Source organism: Embiotoca jacksoni, unplaced genomic scaffold, assembly GCF_022577435.1.
Source record: "Embiotoca jacksoni isolate LCO1_2020_lvr unplaced genomic scaffold, fEmbJac1.0.p SCAF_8, whole genome shotgun sequence".
In the NCBI taxonomy this organism is placed as follows: Eukaryota; Metazoa; Chordata; class Actinopteri; family Embiotocidae; genus Embiotoca; species Embiotoca jacksoni.
The window spans coordinates 18,052,846-18,070,078 of record NW_027185436.1 but is presented as its reverse complement, the minus strand read 5'-3'; the positions used below and the strand labels follow the sequence as shown (position 1 = coordinate 18,070,078).

The 17,233-nt window shown below is 40.8% G+C and overlaps 4 protein-coding genes across 6 annotated transcripts; all 4 read left to right on the top strand.

Moving 5' to 3' along the window:
• Nucleotides 1–112: 112 nt before the first annotated feature.
• Nucleotides 113–5,233, top strand: bag4 (BCL2 associated athanogene 4). The gene is given in 8 exon segments (XM_069138568.1): nucleotides 113–119; nucleotides 640–674; nucleotides 676–714; nucleotides 716–742; nucleotides 1,352–1,471; nucleotides 1,685–1,915; nucleotides 2,105–2,374; nucleotides 3,268–5,233. Coding segments are annotated over 8 exon segments (1,200 nt in total). The 3' UTR covers nucleotides 3,739–5,233.
• A 353-nt stretch (nucleotides 5,234–5,586) lies between these two features.
• Nucleotides 5,587–7,409, top strand: LOC138191908 (dual specificity protein phosphatase 26-like). The gene is made up of 3 exons (XM_069138992.1): nucleotides 5,587–6,009; nucleotides 6,414–6,625; nucleotides 6,708–7,409. Exons 1-3 carry the CDS (start codon nucleotides 5,831–5,833, stop codon nucleotides 6,902–6,904), a joined length of 588 nt encoding a protein of 195 aa, XP_068995093.1. The 5' UTR covers nucleotides 5,587–5,830; the 3' UTR covers nucleotides 6,905–7,409.
• A 77-nt stretch (nucleotides 7,410–7,486) lies between these two features.
• On the top strand, nucleotides 7,487–9,919 carry LOC138191907 (serpin A3-5-like). The gene is made up of 6 exons (XM_069138991.1): nucleotides 7,487–7,588; nucleotides 8,107–8,740; nucleotides 8,849–8,919; nucleotides 9,027–9,220; nucleotides 9,315–9,462; nucleotides 9,557–9,919. Exons 1-6 carry the CDS (start codon nucleotides 7,556–7,558, stop codon nucleotides 9,749–9,751), a joined length of 1,275 nt encoding a protein of 424 aa, XP_068995092.1. The 5' UTR covers nucleotides 7,487–7,555; the 3' UTR covers nucleotides 9,752–9,919.
• Nucleotides 9,920–10,878: 959 nt separating this feature from the next.
• Nucleotides 10,879–15,726, top strand: carnmt1 (carnosine N-methyltransferase 1). Of its 3 annotated transcripts, none has more exons than XM_069138600.1 (8): nucleotides 10,879–11,034; nucleotides 11,472–11,667; nucleotides 11,820–11,986; nucleotides 12,943–13,083; nucleotides 13,301–13,479; nucleotides 13,715–13,828; nucleotides 14,252–14,355; nucleotides 14,445–15,726. In XM_069138600.1, exons 1-8 carry the CDS (start codon nucleotides 10,898–10,900, stop codon nucleotides 14,697–14,699), a joined length of 1,293 nt encoding a protein of 430 aa, XP_068994701.1. In that variant the 5' UTR covers nucleotides 10,879–10,897; the 3' UTR covers nucleotides 14,700–15,726. The 3 variants fall into 3 exon arrangements, with proteins under 3 accessions (XP_068994701.1, XP_068994702.1, XP_068994699.1); XM_069138601.1 differs by having other exon boundaries at nucleotides 11,472–11,688; nucleotides 13,781–13,828; XM_069138598.1 differs by having other exon boundaries at nucleotides 11,472–11,688.
• Nucleotides 15,727–17,233: the final 1,507 nt, after the last annotated feature.

Genomic DNA, 17,233 nt, shown 5'->3' with positions numbered 1-17,233 from the left:
CCCTTTGTGCACTGCGAAACCATCAAATTTATGTTCAATATTTTTTTGGAACCCCTGCTTTACGTCTAAACATAAATATAACACCAGAGACGGGTAGTTTTTTAAAGAAGAAATGATTAGTTATAATTGAGAAAGATTTTATATTTTATTGCGCTTTTCTCATTGGCTGATAACGTCTACTGACGCACACGCGACACCAAAGATCGTATATGCACAAATGAGCGTCACAGTTTCGGAACAATTTTGATCGTACACTAACCAAATAAAATTATGTTGTTGTTGTTGTTTTTTTTTCTATCCTAACAGAAGATCTTTCACACGAGTTCACGTCCTTCATTTTTTCCCGTTTTTTTTTTGTTTGTTTTTTTGGCCCCCGAAAACAGAGGCAGAGTGAGAGCTCTTCACTCATCGTCCTGTCCCTCGTTAAAGGAACAGGACCGGGCAGCCGGAGCTCCGCGTCATTCAATCATTTCCTGATTCCAGTCTAGCGGATGCCCACTTCTGTAGAAAAAAAAAACACGACAACATTGTTGTTTAACAGTTTTGGACCAACTGACGGCCGAGATAACTACTCCGGGCCGGTTAAAGTTTTGTTTTACGATGACAGATGACGGGACGGCTGCTGGGGAGCGCGCTTAGCTTTGCTGACGCATCATCACCAAACGCAGTCAAATCTTGAAACCTTTGTGGCCCTCGACTTGTAACTCGGGAAATAAACCACGGAAACTGGAATAACACAATGGTAAGTATGTGGATGCAGCTTAGACCAAAAAAAAACAACCTGGTTGATCCGATTTCTTTTAGTGTGTTTAATTAAAAAAAAAAACCCGGCATGAATTTGCGTTGAACAACATTATTGTCCAGCTGGTTTGCGTAGAGCTCCGAGCATGCTAGCTGGATGGCTAACGAAGCTAGCTGGCGTTGCGTAATAGTTACGGCGACCCTGCTCAGTTCAGCTGTAGCCCCGAGTTGTTGTTTTTTTTCCACGTTTATCTTGACGTGACAACACTGTTCGTGCACTCGCGTCTAAGCATTTATGTTTATCCACGGAGTATCTTTCCTCAAGATATACTGCGCGGCGTTTTGTTTTTTTGTTTTGTTTTTTAATCTGGTAGCTATTCAGCTGTTATCGTTTGTGCAAAACGGGTTTTGCAAGCAAATAAGTGAATCAGTGCTGTCGTTTACGCAGCTGTTGTGGTTCCTTGGAAAGCATGCTGTTTACATTTTCCGGTGTCTTAGCTTGTACCTCTGCATATAACTACTACCTCTCCTTGTACTGAAGGAAATAAACCTGACTTTTAAATAACTTTTTTCTTTCCTTTATTTGTTTTGAAATAATCTGTGTTCACAGGACGCTCCTCAGTATCCAGGCTACCCTTCACACTACTGGTATCCTCAGTCTCATTCCACAGGCCACTATGCAAATAGCTATCCCTCCGGATCCGATGTTCAGCCACAGTACAATCCACAGGTACAGCTCATGATGCAACACAACCTGGTCCTCTCAACATACGAGAGGACGTGGGGACATACGAGTCAGTCAACTCGTGATCTTAAGTCTCTTAAGTGCTTTCCCCTTTCCCTCACACTTCCAGGCAGTCAGCCACAGTGTCGAAACTGTTACATCACTAAGCTGATCCATCTACGCCACAGTCAATGGCATTTCTTGTCTCCTTCCATGTAGGTGATGCCGGGAGGTTATCCAAATGGACACGGAGTCTACAGCCCAGCTCAGAATCAATATTCAACAAGTGGTTTCCACCCATCCAACCCGTTCTACTGTGCTGACCCTCAGAGACCTGCTCCAGGTCCTTATCCTAACCAGGGCTGTCCAGCAGAGCAGAGCAGTGGGCCATCCGGGCAGCCACACTCTCAACACCAACATCATCACTATCCTGGTCCACACTGTCAAGGGGTGAGTTCATTTAAACACCTTTCATATGTTGGAAATAGCTGTTGCCAAATGCAACACTACACCTGAGATATACTATAAAGAATCATACTAGTAATAATAATAATTTTCTTTTTGAACAAAATTACCTTCACACCCAGAAGAGGCTGAATTTTTGGAAACATAAGACATCTGTCCTGTTTCTGCTCTCAGGCTCCTGGATATCCTCCTGGACCATATCCTCATTACAGTGAAGGTGGACACGCAATGACTCAAAATCCCCCGTACCCGACTGGCCAGTCTCTCCATCCCAGCTCACAGGCCGATGCATGGGGGCATTCTGGTCCGTACGCTCCCTCACAGCAGCAATGGCAGCCAGGCCAGCAGCCTCCACAAAACCACTATGGAAATCCTGTCCGTCCTGCGCATCCTCCTGCATGGCCAGGTACTGGAACTGGTGCTCCGCCACCTTACCAGCCCAAGGTAGGAATCTGCAGTTACCTTAATATGTTTTTTTAGATTTCTTTTAGTTGTTTAATGGACGTAACAGGAAACAGACTTCAACACAAAGCATTACATCTTCAGGAGGTGATGCACTGTGAAGAAAAAGGTGTTGATAAATTTAGACGAGGCACAGTCACACTTGTTTTGATCTGAATTTTATCTTCTAGAAATGCGGGTACACATGTCTGTTCACTGTATGACTTGTCTGCTCTGGATACTCAGTATCAGTCTTGGTGGAAATGCTATCAGATGTTTAAAATAAACAAATGCCTTTGCACTGTTATTAAAGATCTCTACTTTGGGTATCCACACTGTAAATACACTCAGTATTCAGTAAGGCGATAGTAAGAGAGCTGTGTTCAATACCACTAATTTGATATGACATCAACACTGAAGGAAATACAGCGAGTACACTCAGGTAACTGTGGTAAAGCGAAATTTTAAGTATGTTCTTACTGCAATGCTCCAGTAAGTGGACTTAATGAGAACCATTTATAAAGATATCTTTTAGTTTGTTGACTTGGTTATTTTGTTTAAAAAAAACTTGACAATCGGCTCGACAATAAGTGGAATTCTGATAATAGAATATTTTTGCTTTGTTATTTTGTAAAAAAAACAAAGGAATTTTTACTTAATGCCTTGCTGACCTATTCAGTTGTCAAGCATATATGATGGATTGATTTAAATCCTTACACTGAACTTAAAGTGGGCGCTGTACAGCTTTGTTATTTAGGAAAATGTAAGCACCCAACCGGGACTCTCTATTGGCAGATATTAAATTAATTGGGTCAGGATTGAGGGCAAAAAAATTATTTTGGACAATCCTATCTTTAACACTATCTTTTACGTTCTCTTGTGTTGTGTTAATGCAGGACCAACAGCACCAACGTGCCCCACTAGTGGGTCCCAAACCCAGGCCAGCACTGTCCTCGAATCCCCCCAACGGAAAGCCTACTGAAATAAGTTCACCTCCCCAAATGTACAACAGACCAGGGAGAGGTGATACTAATCCTTCGCAAGCTGAGCCTCCGTCCTCAGCCCCGGCTCAGGCTCCAGCACCAGCTGCAGGTCAGGCCGGACCTCCGCCCCTAAGCGACAATCCTGGCCTGACTAAGGTCCAGCAGGTCATGGCCAGAGTCCTGCTGCTTCACGAAGATGTTGATGAGTTTGTTGGCAAAAAGACAGACAAGAGTTACCGGTATCTGGAGGAACTGCTGACCAAAGAGCTGCTGGAGCTGGACTCTGTGGAGACTCGGGGACTGGAAAATGTCCGGCAAGCTCGAAAGGAGGCTGTACAGAGAATCCAGGCCATTCTGGACCAGCTGGAGAAGAAAGCCTTCTGAGCCGGACCTATTTATTTGCTTGTGGATCACCAAGTCTTGTTTTCTTCTTCCAGATCTTCCATGGACATGTTGAGGGTCTGGTCTTGTTCTTCAGACCTCTACTACCTTTATTTTTTTCCACTGTCAAATTACGTCAAATTATATAAAGCCTGAACTAAGTGGCATGGACCCATGAACAAGATGGAGTAAATGCTAGGACATGGAATCAGTCTTTAAAGTCTAATTATGCTGGAATTAGTGGTAGGGTGGTATTAGACATGAAGGCTGATGGTTGTACATATCATAAGTGACTTTCAGCCTCAGTGAGTGACTGTGTTGGCTACATGACCTGACACTCTTACTCAGCTTATCCTTTCTGTCATGCCTTTGCCAGCATAATGCAGGGTAGAGTCACTGGAAGAGGAATTCATCTAGTGCCACATGTTGGTGGTCTCTAACTCGTGATACAGATTCAGATTATCATCACGCTGTCCCTCAGGATCGTGGGTCGGGTCAGTCTGATCCTACATGTAACAACACGTGCACTTCTTTAGCTGTCTATTATTACATCCCGCACCCCATTTGCATGGTCATGATATTGTCCTCTCCATTGGCGGAATCAGCTGCACTGCAGTTGTCACTGAACCTCTCCATGTCTCTGCAGCAGTGTAGGTGCAGTGCTTTTCTTTTCACGTGTGCTCCCAGTCCTGCATGCACTGTAACGTCAGATAAGCACTAAGTACAATCATGACATCTCAGAGCTCGTAATTGGGCCTGGAGTGTAGCAGATTAGTGAAAACCCCCTGAAGATTGCTGTCCCCGTTATACCATCGTTTGGATGAAATTGCCTCCTAAGTGCAGACCTAGAATCAGACCTACATATGAATGCCGTGTATTTCACCATAGGAACTACTGTTATTACAGATAGCTAAGGAAAAGATTAAGAATTACTTGAAAAGCTGTTAAATCATGTTCTTTTTGTCCCTCTTTGAACTTGTGTATATATAAAGGAAAGGATGTACTTGTACCATTTTCAGTAATGTTTTCTGCTTAAGGATAATGTCGGTCACAGTAGTTTGATCAAATGTTTAGTTTGACCTGGTTTCTGTTTACTTGAGGACAAAAATCCTTGATATATCAAAATCAGATTTGCACCACAATCCATTGTCTTGTGTAGAGCACGTCTTTTGTTTTTTTTTCAATCATTCTTTATGTTGATTTAGTAAAAAAAAAAAAACAACAACAAAAAAACAGTGCCATATTTCAGAAGATGGTTTTATATTATTAGAAAAAAAAAATTAAAATAAGATCACAAGGTTTGCATGGAAAAACCTAATCTGTCACGTGTTCATTTTGCGGTCTTTTTAAAATTTTTGTTTAATTGCAACACAACTGTATAGTTTCAGATGTAATGCATGTTTCCAACACAAGATGGGAATCTTTGCCTGATGAATATTGAAAATATCACAAGTGAGATAAAACCCCAGAAATAATTAAACGTCAGTATATTTTTAAACCTGTGACCAAATTAATTTTATTTTAGTCCCACTAGTTTATATTGCATTCAAACAATACAAGTAGGTTATGTATGAGGTGAAACATTAAGATTGCAATGTATAGTTCAGATAAATAAGCAATTAATATGAATGATAAGGAGATTGACATATTCTTTTTTTATTTTTGTCAAGTGGAAAGTGGTGCTCATGGCCACACACTGCATCTACCAGCCAGCATACAGATCCTTAAATAGACTGCTATTTTGATGCAAATGCATAACGCATGCCCCTGAAGGTGTGAGGCACACAGGCTACATTTAATTCATGGGTCAGATGGCCTGACAACACTTTGGACACCCTGTGGTGAGTAAATCTGAAGCGAAGAAGCCTGCAACTAAAATCACCTGTGTTATTTATTCTGCTCCATTTGACACAGTGGCCTGCTCGGCAAGAATTCCCCTAGAGCTTTTTTTCAAAGAGTGAAGCTGTAACAAGAAGTGACTACAAACTGCAGAAACTTTTTATACTTTTACTGAACCAGTTTGGAGGAGATAATCCTGCTAAATCACATCAGAGGTCTACCACAACCCCAGACAGGAAAAAAACCCAAAAAAACGATGTCATACACATCTAAACTTCCTGCGTCCTGGAATGATGATCGCCCTACTCGGAAAGTGGAAATCGACCTGAGTTCACCTGGACTGGCGGTGTTTGAGCTGGAAAGACTCTTGTTTACTGGCAAAGCTATCATCAGCCATGCAGATGAAGTGTGGCCAAGGCTTTACGTTGGTGACCAGTAAGTGACTCACTTTTATTCTTTATTTTTTGGTGAAAACCTACAAACTGGCAGACAGAAATGAACCGCACCTTTTCTTGTGTTGAGGCAGAGAGTGTCTACACTCGTGAAAAAGGAACTGATCATAAATCAGATTTAAGTCTCAGGTTGCATTCCACATTGGGAACTTGCGTAAACTACAGCTCTGTTATGTGAAAGTTTCCACACATCCCCCTGCATGAAAGCATGTCTCAGGTCTCGAGTAATTGAACTCGCATGCCTGAAGTGTTCTTCTAAGTAGCAGTCCCATCACTGTGAAATGTCTTGCATGCATGAGGTGCATTAGGAAATACTGGCAGCGTTTAACTGTATATTGCACCTATTGTCAGACACCGTCAGTAAATACAGATTGTTGTGTTTTTCAGACACAGTGCAGAGAACCACGCTGATCTATCCATGCACCAAATCACTCACATCCTGAACGCAGCTCACAGTCAACATAGAGGGCAGCCAGAGATCTATGAGGCAATGAGGATCACCTACATGGGCATCGAGGCTCATGACTCCTGTGAGTTTGACATGAGCGTCAACTTTCAGGCAGCAGCAGACTTTATCCACAGGGCTCTCAGCAGAGGAGGTACGGAGGGATGGTAGTTAAACATGATTTAAAGACTATTCTATTTAGTGTCTGGAAATTAATGTTTCTCTGTCATTCTCAGGCAAAGTGCTGGTGCATTGTCATGTTGGAGTGAGCCGCTCTGCCACCCTGGTCTTGGCTTACCTGATGCTGAAACACAACCTGACTCTCGTGGAGGCTATTTGTGTTGTGAAAGACAACCGGGGTGTGATCCCTAATCGAGGTTTCCTCCGGCAGCTCATCAAACTGGATGGGCAGCTTTTTGGCAAACACCTCTGAACCCTGTCTGATAGCATTACTGATCAGGTTTCCTGGGTCCAGAACGTAAGGAAAAACATGATAAATATAGCTCAAGTGTACCCCATAATGTTAAACAGAAGAGATAGACTGATTTTATTGTATGAATGCATATGCATTTATTTTTCTCCATATACCTCTACAGATATTGTTTTAAAAAAAAGAATTACAGAGTCTGATTCTTTCCTTGATCATGTTTTTATTGTCAGAAAAAGTTATTCATATTCTGTCAGTTTGTATACATGGTGTGAAGTTTTACATGAAAAAGATGAATCTGATGCAGTTTGGTTGATGTCTGGCAGTCCGTTTGATTTCCCTATGAGCGCTACTTAAATACCAAAACATGAAATAGGTTTCTACTATATGATACAGAGTAAGGGCTAGAGATAGTAATCATGGTATTTTTGGTTCCTGTTGTCAAAGCAATCAGTAGCTGCTTGTCTTTTCTGTGTATCCTGTGTAATCTCAGCCTGATGCCGTGGTTAGATGGCAATCATTACACAGAATAAATACGGTGGCTGAGCAAATAAGAGATGAAGAGAGAGAATAAACAAAATCAAAGTTCAGTTGAACTGACTTCTGATAAAGGGGAGGTCTCACTCTGTCCAGCCTGTTGTTCGCTCTCTGTGGTTGATGAGACATACTGTAAGCTCCAACCAGAAGAAGGTAAGTGATTAAAATAATTAGAGCTCATTAATTTAAAAAAAAAAAATTTAATATGCACAATGTCTAACTTCTCTGCATACAGATGCACAGATATTTAAAATGTGAAATTTAAATATAAATTATGACTCCATTTTCCAATCGTATCTTCTTGGAGTTAATGCGACTATATTGTTGTAATGTCAGAAATTTGAATTTAAAGCCCCTGAAAAACTTGTTTTAGATGTGAAGTATTTATCTTTAATCCTGACTAAACAATCAAAATGAAAAAAAAAAAAGTTTTGGTTCCATTCATAAAGTGTTTAAAATTTCGGAATTTGTATTTAAAATAACCAAACCTGTTTCAGGTAGTAACATGGCGTTTATGTAGAAACAGAAAGCTGGAGTAATACTAAGTTCAAAAGTTTCAGGGCGTTTAAAGCAATATATTGACTGTATCCTCCAGCAAAATCTCTGCATGAGTATTTGCAATGGCAGACATTGTGTTTGAACAATTGTGCCCTTTTGAACTTTTGTCTCAGTTCACCATGATGCATGCAGCCCTGGGTATCTGGATCTTATCAGTAGTGGTCTGTGTGGGAAGAGGCCATCACCACATCGGTCATACCAAGGAAGCCCAAGACACTGTCAATAGCGACGACAACAGCGTTTCACTGGTGACTTCAGCAAACAAAGACTTTGCCTTCCGTCTGTACAAGAAGTTGGCGGCTCACGCTGATTCCCAAGGCAAAAACATCTTCTACTCCCCTGCCAGTGTTTCTGCCGCCTTGGCTGCCTTGTCCGTAGGAGCACGGGAGGACACCCACCGGCAGCTTTTCAGTGGTCTGGGTTTTAACAATTCCCAACTGACGCAAACAGATGTCGCCCAAAGCTTCCGTATACTCCTCGATAAGGCAAACGCTACGTCTCAAGACACCAGTGAGGGGACCGCTGTGTTCATGGACACCCGCTTCAAGCCTCAGCCCGAGTTCTTGGAGGTCTTGAAGGAGTCCTATTTTGCAGATGGGTTTAATGTCGACTTCACCAAAATCACAGAAAGTGCAGATACCATTAACAAGTATGTGTCGGATAAGACCAACGGGAAGATAGACAAGCTGGTCGACAGCCTGGATGAGAACACATTCATGTATCTCATCAGCTACATCTACTACAAAGGTGAAAGGTCACATGAGATGACATCTGCGTGGTCTCTCTGTCTGTCTCTCATTCTCAGGTCACACCTTTAAGTTTGATGTTTTATTTCTGCTCATCTCTGTCAAACAGGAAAATGGGCAACTCCATTTGATCCTAAGCTGACAAAGGAGGATATGTTCAACGTTGAGAAGAATGACCAGGTTCAGTCGCACAGAACAGATTTCACTTACCACAATTATGCATCACTGTGCTTCCTTCACTGTATTTCTTTTCCAGTTAAAGGACTTTGAATTTGTCTTTTTTCCAGGTTGCAGTCCAGATGATGAATATGGAAGAAGATTTTGATACTTATTATGACCAGGCGATTAACACCTCAGTCCTCCACCTTCCCTTCAACAGCTCCTACTCCATGCTGCTGTTGTTGCCTGATGATATGGCTACATTGGAGAGTGCCATTTGCCCAGGCCATGTCACCAAATGGCTGAAGTGGATGAAGTCCAGGTTGGGACAATCAAAACTTTTAGTTTTTAGTAAGCTATTCAGTGTTGTCCTGCAAGATCGATCATTAATTGTTTGTCTATTTCCCAATTTTTAGGAGATATGACATATTTATTCCAAAGTTCTCCATCAAGAGTTCCTACAAACTGAATGATGTGTTGACTGAAATGGGAATGTCAGACATGTTTAGTGATCGTGCAGATTTGAGTGGCATTTCAGAGGGCCAAAAACTGGTAGTGTCAGAGGTAAGGACAGAGCACATATGTTACTGAACTCACCTTTCCATCATAAATATTCTGTCCACCTTATTTCTCACTTCTCACCTCCATTGTACTGTAGGTTGTTCACCAAGCCACCCTGGATGTTGATGAGGCTGGAGCCACCGCTGCAGCTGCCACAGGTATTGGCATCACACTTCTATCCTTCCGCCACATCCCGGTCATGAAGTTCAACCGTCCATTCATGGTCCTCATCACTGAGCGCAACACAGAAAACATCCTTTTCTTGGGCAAGATTATCAACCCAAACAAATGATGGAGGAAACACCTTCAAGCCCAACTGCTGTAATGCATATTAAATAATCAGAAAAAGCTTTGTTGTGTGGTTTCATGCTTTACAATTGTATGCTCAAATAAAAAAAATATTTTAGTGTTTATGTATTGGAGGATAATAAATAAACAAGGATTCATTGCTTTCATTTAATGTGACTCAAACACATTTCTCTTTTATATTTTGTATAATCTGAAATAATACAAAATGCCAACCTGAATAAAGTAAGGAAAAGTTATTGCTGTAAGCTGCATGCTGCTTTGTGGTGCCAAATATTGTTAACTTATAGCTTTATAATTAGGAAATTAAACTTCATTTCAGTCCATTCATCTGGGAGAAATGATGCAATATAATCACAATTTAAGTGAAACTGCCACTAAATAGTCTTTTAGAAATTATAAATTGCAATTTAAATCAGATCTTGAAATAAGGATTTGTTGGTTTGTGAATCTTGATTAAACACCCTGATTAGCTTATGTAACAAGATTAAAGTTCAGTTACAGTAAAAGCTTTAAAATGGTTCTTGTGCATATGGATGTAACTTGACAGCCACTGTACGATGTATACATTTTCTGAACCAATTTGTGGAGTGGCATGGCCCGCAATGATGCACTTTTTTACATGACCTAGGGAACTCCCTGGTAAAGGCTTCATGTTACACGTTTTATGTCATTAACAACAAATATTGTGTATTAAATAGTTATTATAGCAGTGTATGTATTACCTTCAGTCTTTTATAAAGGCATGTCAGACGTTTGTAAGATGATTTCTATTATCCTCATATTTAAGCAGCCTATAGGGTGAAAAACAACTCAGAAACACTATCCATGTAGATGATCACGTGAATATCTTTCTTTATGAAAGGATACAGTATAGCTAAAGGTCAAAGGTGTCATACAATGTTTGCCCTCATTATTTGTATAATCTGCTGTGAGCAGAATTGAATCGTTTTGTCGATTTACTTGCTTACATTCAGTAGATATCGCATCAGATCAACTAATTGCATTCCTCTGATCAGACTGTTGGTGGCAGCAGTTCACCTCGCGGAGTCTAGTCTGCCGGAATTCCTCAAATCTCACGAAGAAGAAGTTTGTCGCGTTTTCATTGGACGGCAGTAAGTTTGTTTCAGACATGGCCGAAACAGCAGGAGAGGGACCGCAAGGTGGCAAACATTTTAACAAAGAAAGAATAAAATTCAGTCCGGAGGACGAGGCCAGGCTGGAGAGGCAGCATTTCTGGAGAATAATTGACGCTTTTAAGTTTTACAGGTACAATACAAGTGCTTTAAAAGAAAATACGAGAGAGGAAACGACTGCTTGTCAATGTACGGTGTTAACAAATAACAATAGCAAATGACAAATCATAAGGTTTGGAGGAAAAACTGCTTGCTTGTATCATTAATCTTTACTCAAACATGAGTTAATGCTTCCCACAGCTATGTCAGCTTGTATTTAATCAGCTTCCCGTGAAGTATATTCGCTAATTTTCTGACTTTTGTTCCCGTCATTGCATGGTACCACTTCTGGTCCATCCTCTCTCCATCACACTGCTGACAAGTTTAAAATGAACTAGTGAGAGGAATAATGTGATTTAATTATCAAAAAATAGATTCAGTGATATAGGAATTATTTGGACCAGAGGGTTAGATGCTGTAGGTACGACAGTTTAGTTAGTTAACCCTTGCACTCTGTTTTTCCTCTTCCAGGGTCCATGTCCAGGAGCAGGTCAAGCGCGCTGAGTGTCAGTTTCGAAGCATTTCACAACGCCACCAGAGTTTGCTGCCCAATGTTCTGTCCAACTTGGCCTGTATCAGCCAGTGTGCTGATCACAACCAGGAGGTGCTTCAGGCCATCATCCACAACAGCCTCCACATGTTTGACAACATGGAGTATGGTGAGAGGGTAAGACCTGACATAACCCAGGTACAGTCTACTGCACATGTAAAGTACACACACAGATCCAAGACAGCTATTTATGTATTTTGGATGTTATCATTTAATAACTGTGATTTAAGATTTTCTGTTGGTATGTTTCTCTTCATGTTCTTTACCAGGAGGATCCGAGGAAGGTGCGCCCATCCTCTACATTTGACTTGGACAAACTGAAGTCCACCATAAAGCAGTTTGTCCGAGACTGGAGTGAAGTGGGCCGGGCTGAGAGGGAGTCCTGCTACAAGCCCATCATTCAAGAGATCCAGAGACTCTTCCCATGTGACCAATAGTAGGAAACATACGTGCTCACTTAGGCTCCATCAACACTAATATGGTTTTACTTTAAAATGCGTAACCTTTGCCTTGTTTACGTCTCACGTCCATAATTTAGTCTGTGCAGGCAGAAACGGAGACCTTTTAAAATAATGACACAGACACCCTGTCCTTGATTCGTCACATACCTATCACATGACCCTTTTCTGGAAAAAAAAACTAATTACATCAGCCTTGTTTACCAGTGGTTAATTCAACACGGACAACAAATTGCAGGTGTTGCTGACCCAATTTTTTACGTGAGCAGCTGTTGTGTAGTTAAATTCTGCATTATACAATGCTACTACATGCGCAGGAAGCCATCTATTGTTTGAGCAATTTGCAATAAGTCCTGTGTCCAGTGGCGTTATCAGTCCTGCGTGAATTGCTGGTGTTGCACAGTATTTGGTGAACCATCAGATTCTGTAACCTTACCTCATACTCTTACCCTAGCCCCCTCAATTCTCATACCTAAACCTAACCAACACTGCAGGTCACAGAATGTGATGAGTTACCAAATATGGTGTATCACTGAGTTTGGGTGGCATGCCCAGTTTAAGTGAATGATCATGTGATGTGCTCAGGTGAGTTAAAATGGAAACAGTCTATTCTGAAACAGTCTTATAATGCTTGTGCAGACAGAGATTGTTTTTATTTCATCTTTATTATTTTCATCAAAAGCCATTTCAAAATGAAGACATATTAGTGTTGAAGTTGCTTTAAAAAGATGCATGCCAACACTGATGCTGCATATTTTCTCTTGCATACATAGAATAGAACTAACAGAAATAAAGGCATGTGGCTACGTAGTAATACAAAGTTACATCTTTTCCTTGTGTTATGGTTTCAAAGCACCTTGTAATAATTATGACTGTGTGACCTTCTCAGTGTTTTCTATGTGATATGTGCATTTTGTGCATTTTATTATGTCAGTGATGTGTCTAGGGTGAGCGTGCTGGTTCCGGGTGCCGGGCTGGGCCGCCTGGCCTGGGAGATAGCTCGGCTGGGTTACACGTGCCAGGGCAACGAATGGAGCTTCTTCATGCTCTTCTCTTCAAACTTTGTTCTCAATAGGTAAAACATACATGTGACTCTTGGTGCCTTCACAAACACCTCGGGACTGTTACCTTTCTTTGCATACATGTTTTTCTTGCCTGAGTGCGGAACTGTGTATTAATCAAACTTAGTTTTAAGTCTTGGAACACATTATTATTCGGTGGTATAATTCTTATTTCATACGGAATAATACTTCCATCCATATTTGCGTATATGTTTGGACTGCATCATTCAGGTGTGAAAAGGTGAACGCTCTGACCCTGTACCCCTGGATCCACCAGTTTAGCAACAACAAGAAATCGTCTGACCAAACAAGACCAATCAGATTCCCCGACGTCAACCCTCAGAACTTGCCACTGAACTCAGACTTCTCCATGGTAGCGGGAGACTTTGTAGAGATCTACACTGAATCAGGTAAGTAACAGCTGCGTAGATCTTTAACCGTTGAAATGTTCCTGAAAAGGGATGCAGTCGACTTGCATAAACACCAGAAGGAGAAATATCAGGCAGATCAAGATGGTGCTCCATGTGGGCAAAAGTGTATATCATCACATATTTCAATTAATTATTTTAATGTGACTGTACTATAAATTATGAATAATTGAGCACCCTTTGATCTTAAATAAAAGTGATCAAGTGATTCTTTCAGAGTCCTGGGACTGTGTGGCGACCTGCTTCTTTATTGACACAGCTCATAATGTAATTGAGTACGTAGAGACCATCTGGAAGATTCTTAAGCCTGGTGGTGTGTGGATCAACCTGGGTGAGTCAGCTTTTGTAAAAAACAACAATATATTTAAATTCAAACTCTACTGGCATTAAAATGCTTTCTATGATGAGATTACATTGAACAGCTCAGGAATGGGTTATTTTAAGCAAATTAAACAACACTGATTGTTAGTTTTAGGTGATTAGACAATAATGAAAACATAATTATGAAAAGTGATATTCGATTTCTTCCGATAGATCCCCCAAAATCCTACACGCTGAACGTTTTGGAACTAAATATCCCATGAATAGGATATACATTAATGTTACTGTTTGTTTGAAAAAGCTTTGGAGTTATTTCCTAATAGTTAGTAGAAAGTAGACACAAGACAGTCCTATTATCACAAACAATGTTTAAAAGTAATCATTTTGGGTCACTAAACTTTTCTCAATGTTTAAATCTTCAATGTTTTTTCAGGCCCGCTGCTGTATCACTTTGAGAACATGGCCAATGAGCTCTCAATTGAACTTAGCTACGAAGACATCAGGACAGCGATGATCAAATTTGGTTTCCAAATCGAGGTAAACCAAAGACTTAAATTATAGCTTAACATTGTGTTTCTCATAAATCTTGTTCCAGTAGTAAATCAGTATTCATGTTTCTCCTGCAGGTGGAGAAAGAGTCGATGCAGACCACCTACACAGAGAACGACCGGTCTATGTTGAGATACGTTTACGACTGCGTCTTCTTTGTGGCACGAAAACCCGCAGTACTCTACTTTAACGGTGGATATGACGACGACGACGCCGACGACGACGAAGACGACGACGACGAAGACGACGAAGACGATGAAGACGACCAAGAGCAAAGTTCTCCACCAGCTGCTAAGTCATCAAGGCGGGATGCTGCCAACAGCTTAACGTGACAAAAAAAAAAATCCATGGACAAACAGTGAACTTTGAGGAGCACAACCACTGACTGAGAAAAGAACAGATTGACAAAATGAAAAAGAAAATGGACACGGGAGACAAAAACAAGTGGATGTAATTTTTCTTTTTCGTCAAAGGTATTTTTTTATATCTTTCCTGGAAATATGTGCCCAACACGGGTGCTGTTTTTTTGTGGGACACCTGCCTCAAAATGTAGAATGTAATATGAAGTATTGCAGCACTATGTTCTCTGTGACATCTGGAAAATGCCTAAATATCTAATAACTCTTGATTCCTGGGTTTGAGATGAATCAGTTGCAGCTGCTGCTGATTTTTTTTTTGTGGTTTGGGTGTCATATACAAGCCATGACGTGTATATTTCTTTTAACTATTGAGGCCTACAGTCTTACTCATTCTTATCTTCATTGACTTCCACTGCCTGAAGGTTTGTATGTATGTATGTATGTATGTGTGCGTGCGTGATAGCAGAATGTGATGTACACATTTGCATTTGAAATCTATTTATTTTTTTCTCAAATATGGTGCCAATAACTATATCTGCTCATTTGTATCAGTTACCTTTCAGCTTTTCAGGAATAAGTGGGTTTTAAAGCCAGACATGAATTCCATCTACTCAGAATAAAGCCAAACATTTAAAAAAATATATGTCAATGGTTTTACTGTATAATGAAACAAAAACTGCTTTAGGTCCACTAAAATGTTTTTCATTTATTTCAGTATTTTGTAAGCTGTGTCCCCTGTTTGATAGGATACAGATATTGTGGTCAATATACACACTGATGCTTCAGTATTCATAATAATAATAATAATGATGTCATATATAATAATATACCAGTCAGAGGGTCCAAACTAGTGTCTTTATTTTAGTACTTTAACGACATTTTACTTTGGACACAAAATTACAGGTAGTTTTCATGCAGGACACGTTACCTTGTAATTGAGTATTTTTCTTATTTCTGGAATGGTTCATTTACCTAAGTAAAGGATCTGTGTACTACTGGATGATTTAAATTTCATTTTTGTGATTTTCTGAAGGCATGTGTTGGGGTGTCACTGAAGAAAGTGGACTCGACTCATCCTGATTATTCTCATGTCGTGCATGGTATGAAAGAATGAATGTACCCGCCACAGGAAGAGAGGAGAATCCGGGCGGGGCTAAACAGCGTTGCCATCCTCTGATTGGTTCTTTGGACTGCTCGTAGTAACTTTACTACCGGTTTTTTAGCCATTGTAAAAAAAAAAAAAATTCTGCGCAACATCCACAGGGAAACGTAGCTCGTGTCCGTGTGCCACCACGTGTTCTGTGTTAATCTCTGTGTTGCGCTCATTGACCTCACATTCATGGCAAAGAGGCGCGTTGAGGACACACTGCAGCACGATTACCCCTCCAAAAGATGCTGTAGTCCTCTTTGTAATATTGACGCGCAGCTGGACGGTGAAGCTCCCACCCGGGGTGCGAGCCCGCCATCCCCGCTGCCTTTGTTAGCCAGCCGCTGCAGAAAGAGGCCGAACTACTTCGAAGACCGAGAGAAACCAGAGGAAGCGGCGCCTGATCGCAAAACCACTCACTGCGACGCTACTGGGACGCAAGCCGTAAATGTGAAGATGCAGAATTCTGGAAGTCCCCAGGACCGTCGCAGCTCCAGCACAGACACAAGCAATAAGAAACGTCCTCGAGAGGACTTTGCGGCTTCAGAGACCGTTATTCCTAAAGCTAATGATAAAGTAAGTAACTGAAATTTCGGGCAGATCGACAGTGGAACCGTCCAGAGAATTGGTGTAATAATAGCGAATCTCCACTAGACGTCACCATTAACCCATTATGTCCCTTACCTCGTCGCAGCAACCTTTAAAAGCTGACATCGTTAGAAAACAAGTATTAAGATCTTTAACACAGCAATTTAAAAAATAAACATTTACAAGTAAAACTCCTGCATGCAAAATCCTACTTAAGTACAAAAGTATTAGCAGCAAAATGTAGTTGAAGTGTTAAAGTAAAAGTACTGGTTTGGCCCCTATGACTATTTTGATATTATATGGCATCATTAGTTTATTAATACTGAAGCATCAGTGTGTGCATGTTACTGTTGTTGTTGCTGCAGCTGGAGCGAGTGGTAACAATGTTATATACAGTTTTATATACAGGGCCAGCAGGTAAATCTCTGAGGTTGTCAATGATTACTGGGGAAGAAAAAAACGTTCACAAAAAGTTGTGGATTTTGTCCAATGTGTCAGATCTTCATCTTAAAGTTAACTAAAGCTGTCAGATAAATGTAGTGATCTCACCTTTCTTTTTCCCTTCTTTTAGGATGATAGAGACACGAACACTGAAGACTGTTCTTACAACTCTTTCCAGTACTGGAGGGTCCCCTTACCTGAACTTGACCTCTCACTGCTAGAGGATGCCGGTGATCATTCCCAAACAAAAGAAAAGTCAAAATTCAGAGCCTCTTCCTCTGATGCCATGGAGACCTGAGTATGAGAGATACAGGGGTTCTGTTCTTCCTGT

Coding starts and splice junctions, on each gene's coding strand:
- carnmt1 (XM_069138598.1), top strand. CDS start 10,898: ATGGCCGAAACAGCAGGAGAGGGACCGCAAGGTGGCAAACATTTTAAC. Junction 13,084..13,300: donor TCAAACTTTGTTCTCAATAG/GTAAAACATACA, acceptor TGCATCATTCAG/GTGTGAAAAGGTGAACGCTC. Junction 13,829..14,251: donor TGGTGTGTGGATCAACCTGG/GTGAGTCAGCTT, acceptor ATGTTTTTTCAG/GCCCGCTGCTGTATCACTTT.
- LOC138191907 (XM_069138991.1), top strand. CDS start 7,556: ATGAGACATACTGTAAGCTCCAACCAGAAGAAG. Junction 9,221..9,314: donor CTGAAGTGGATGAAGTCCAG/GTTGGGACAATC, acceptor CCCAATTTTTAG/GAGATATGACATATTTATTC. Junction 9,463..9,556: donor AAAAACTGGTAGTGTCAGAG/GTAAGGACAGAG, acceptor ATTGTACTGTAG/GTTGTTCACCAAGCCACCCT.
- LOC138191908 (XM_069138992.1), top strand. CDS start 5,831: ATGTCATACACATCTAAACTTCCTGCGTCCTGGAATGATGATCGCCCT. Junction 6,010..6,413: donor AGGCTTTACGTTGGTGACCA/GTAAGTGACTCA, acceptor TGTGTTTTTCAG/ACACAGTGCAGAGAACCACG. Junction 6,626..6,707: donor CAGGGCTCTCAGCAGAGGAG/GTACGGAGGGAT, acceptor TGTCATTCTCAG/GCAAAGTGCTGGTGCATTGT.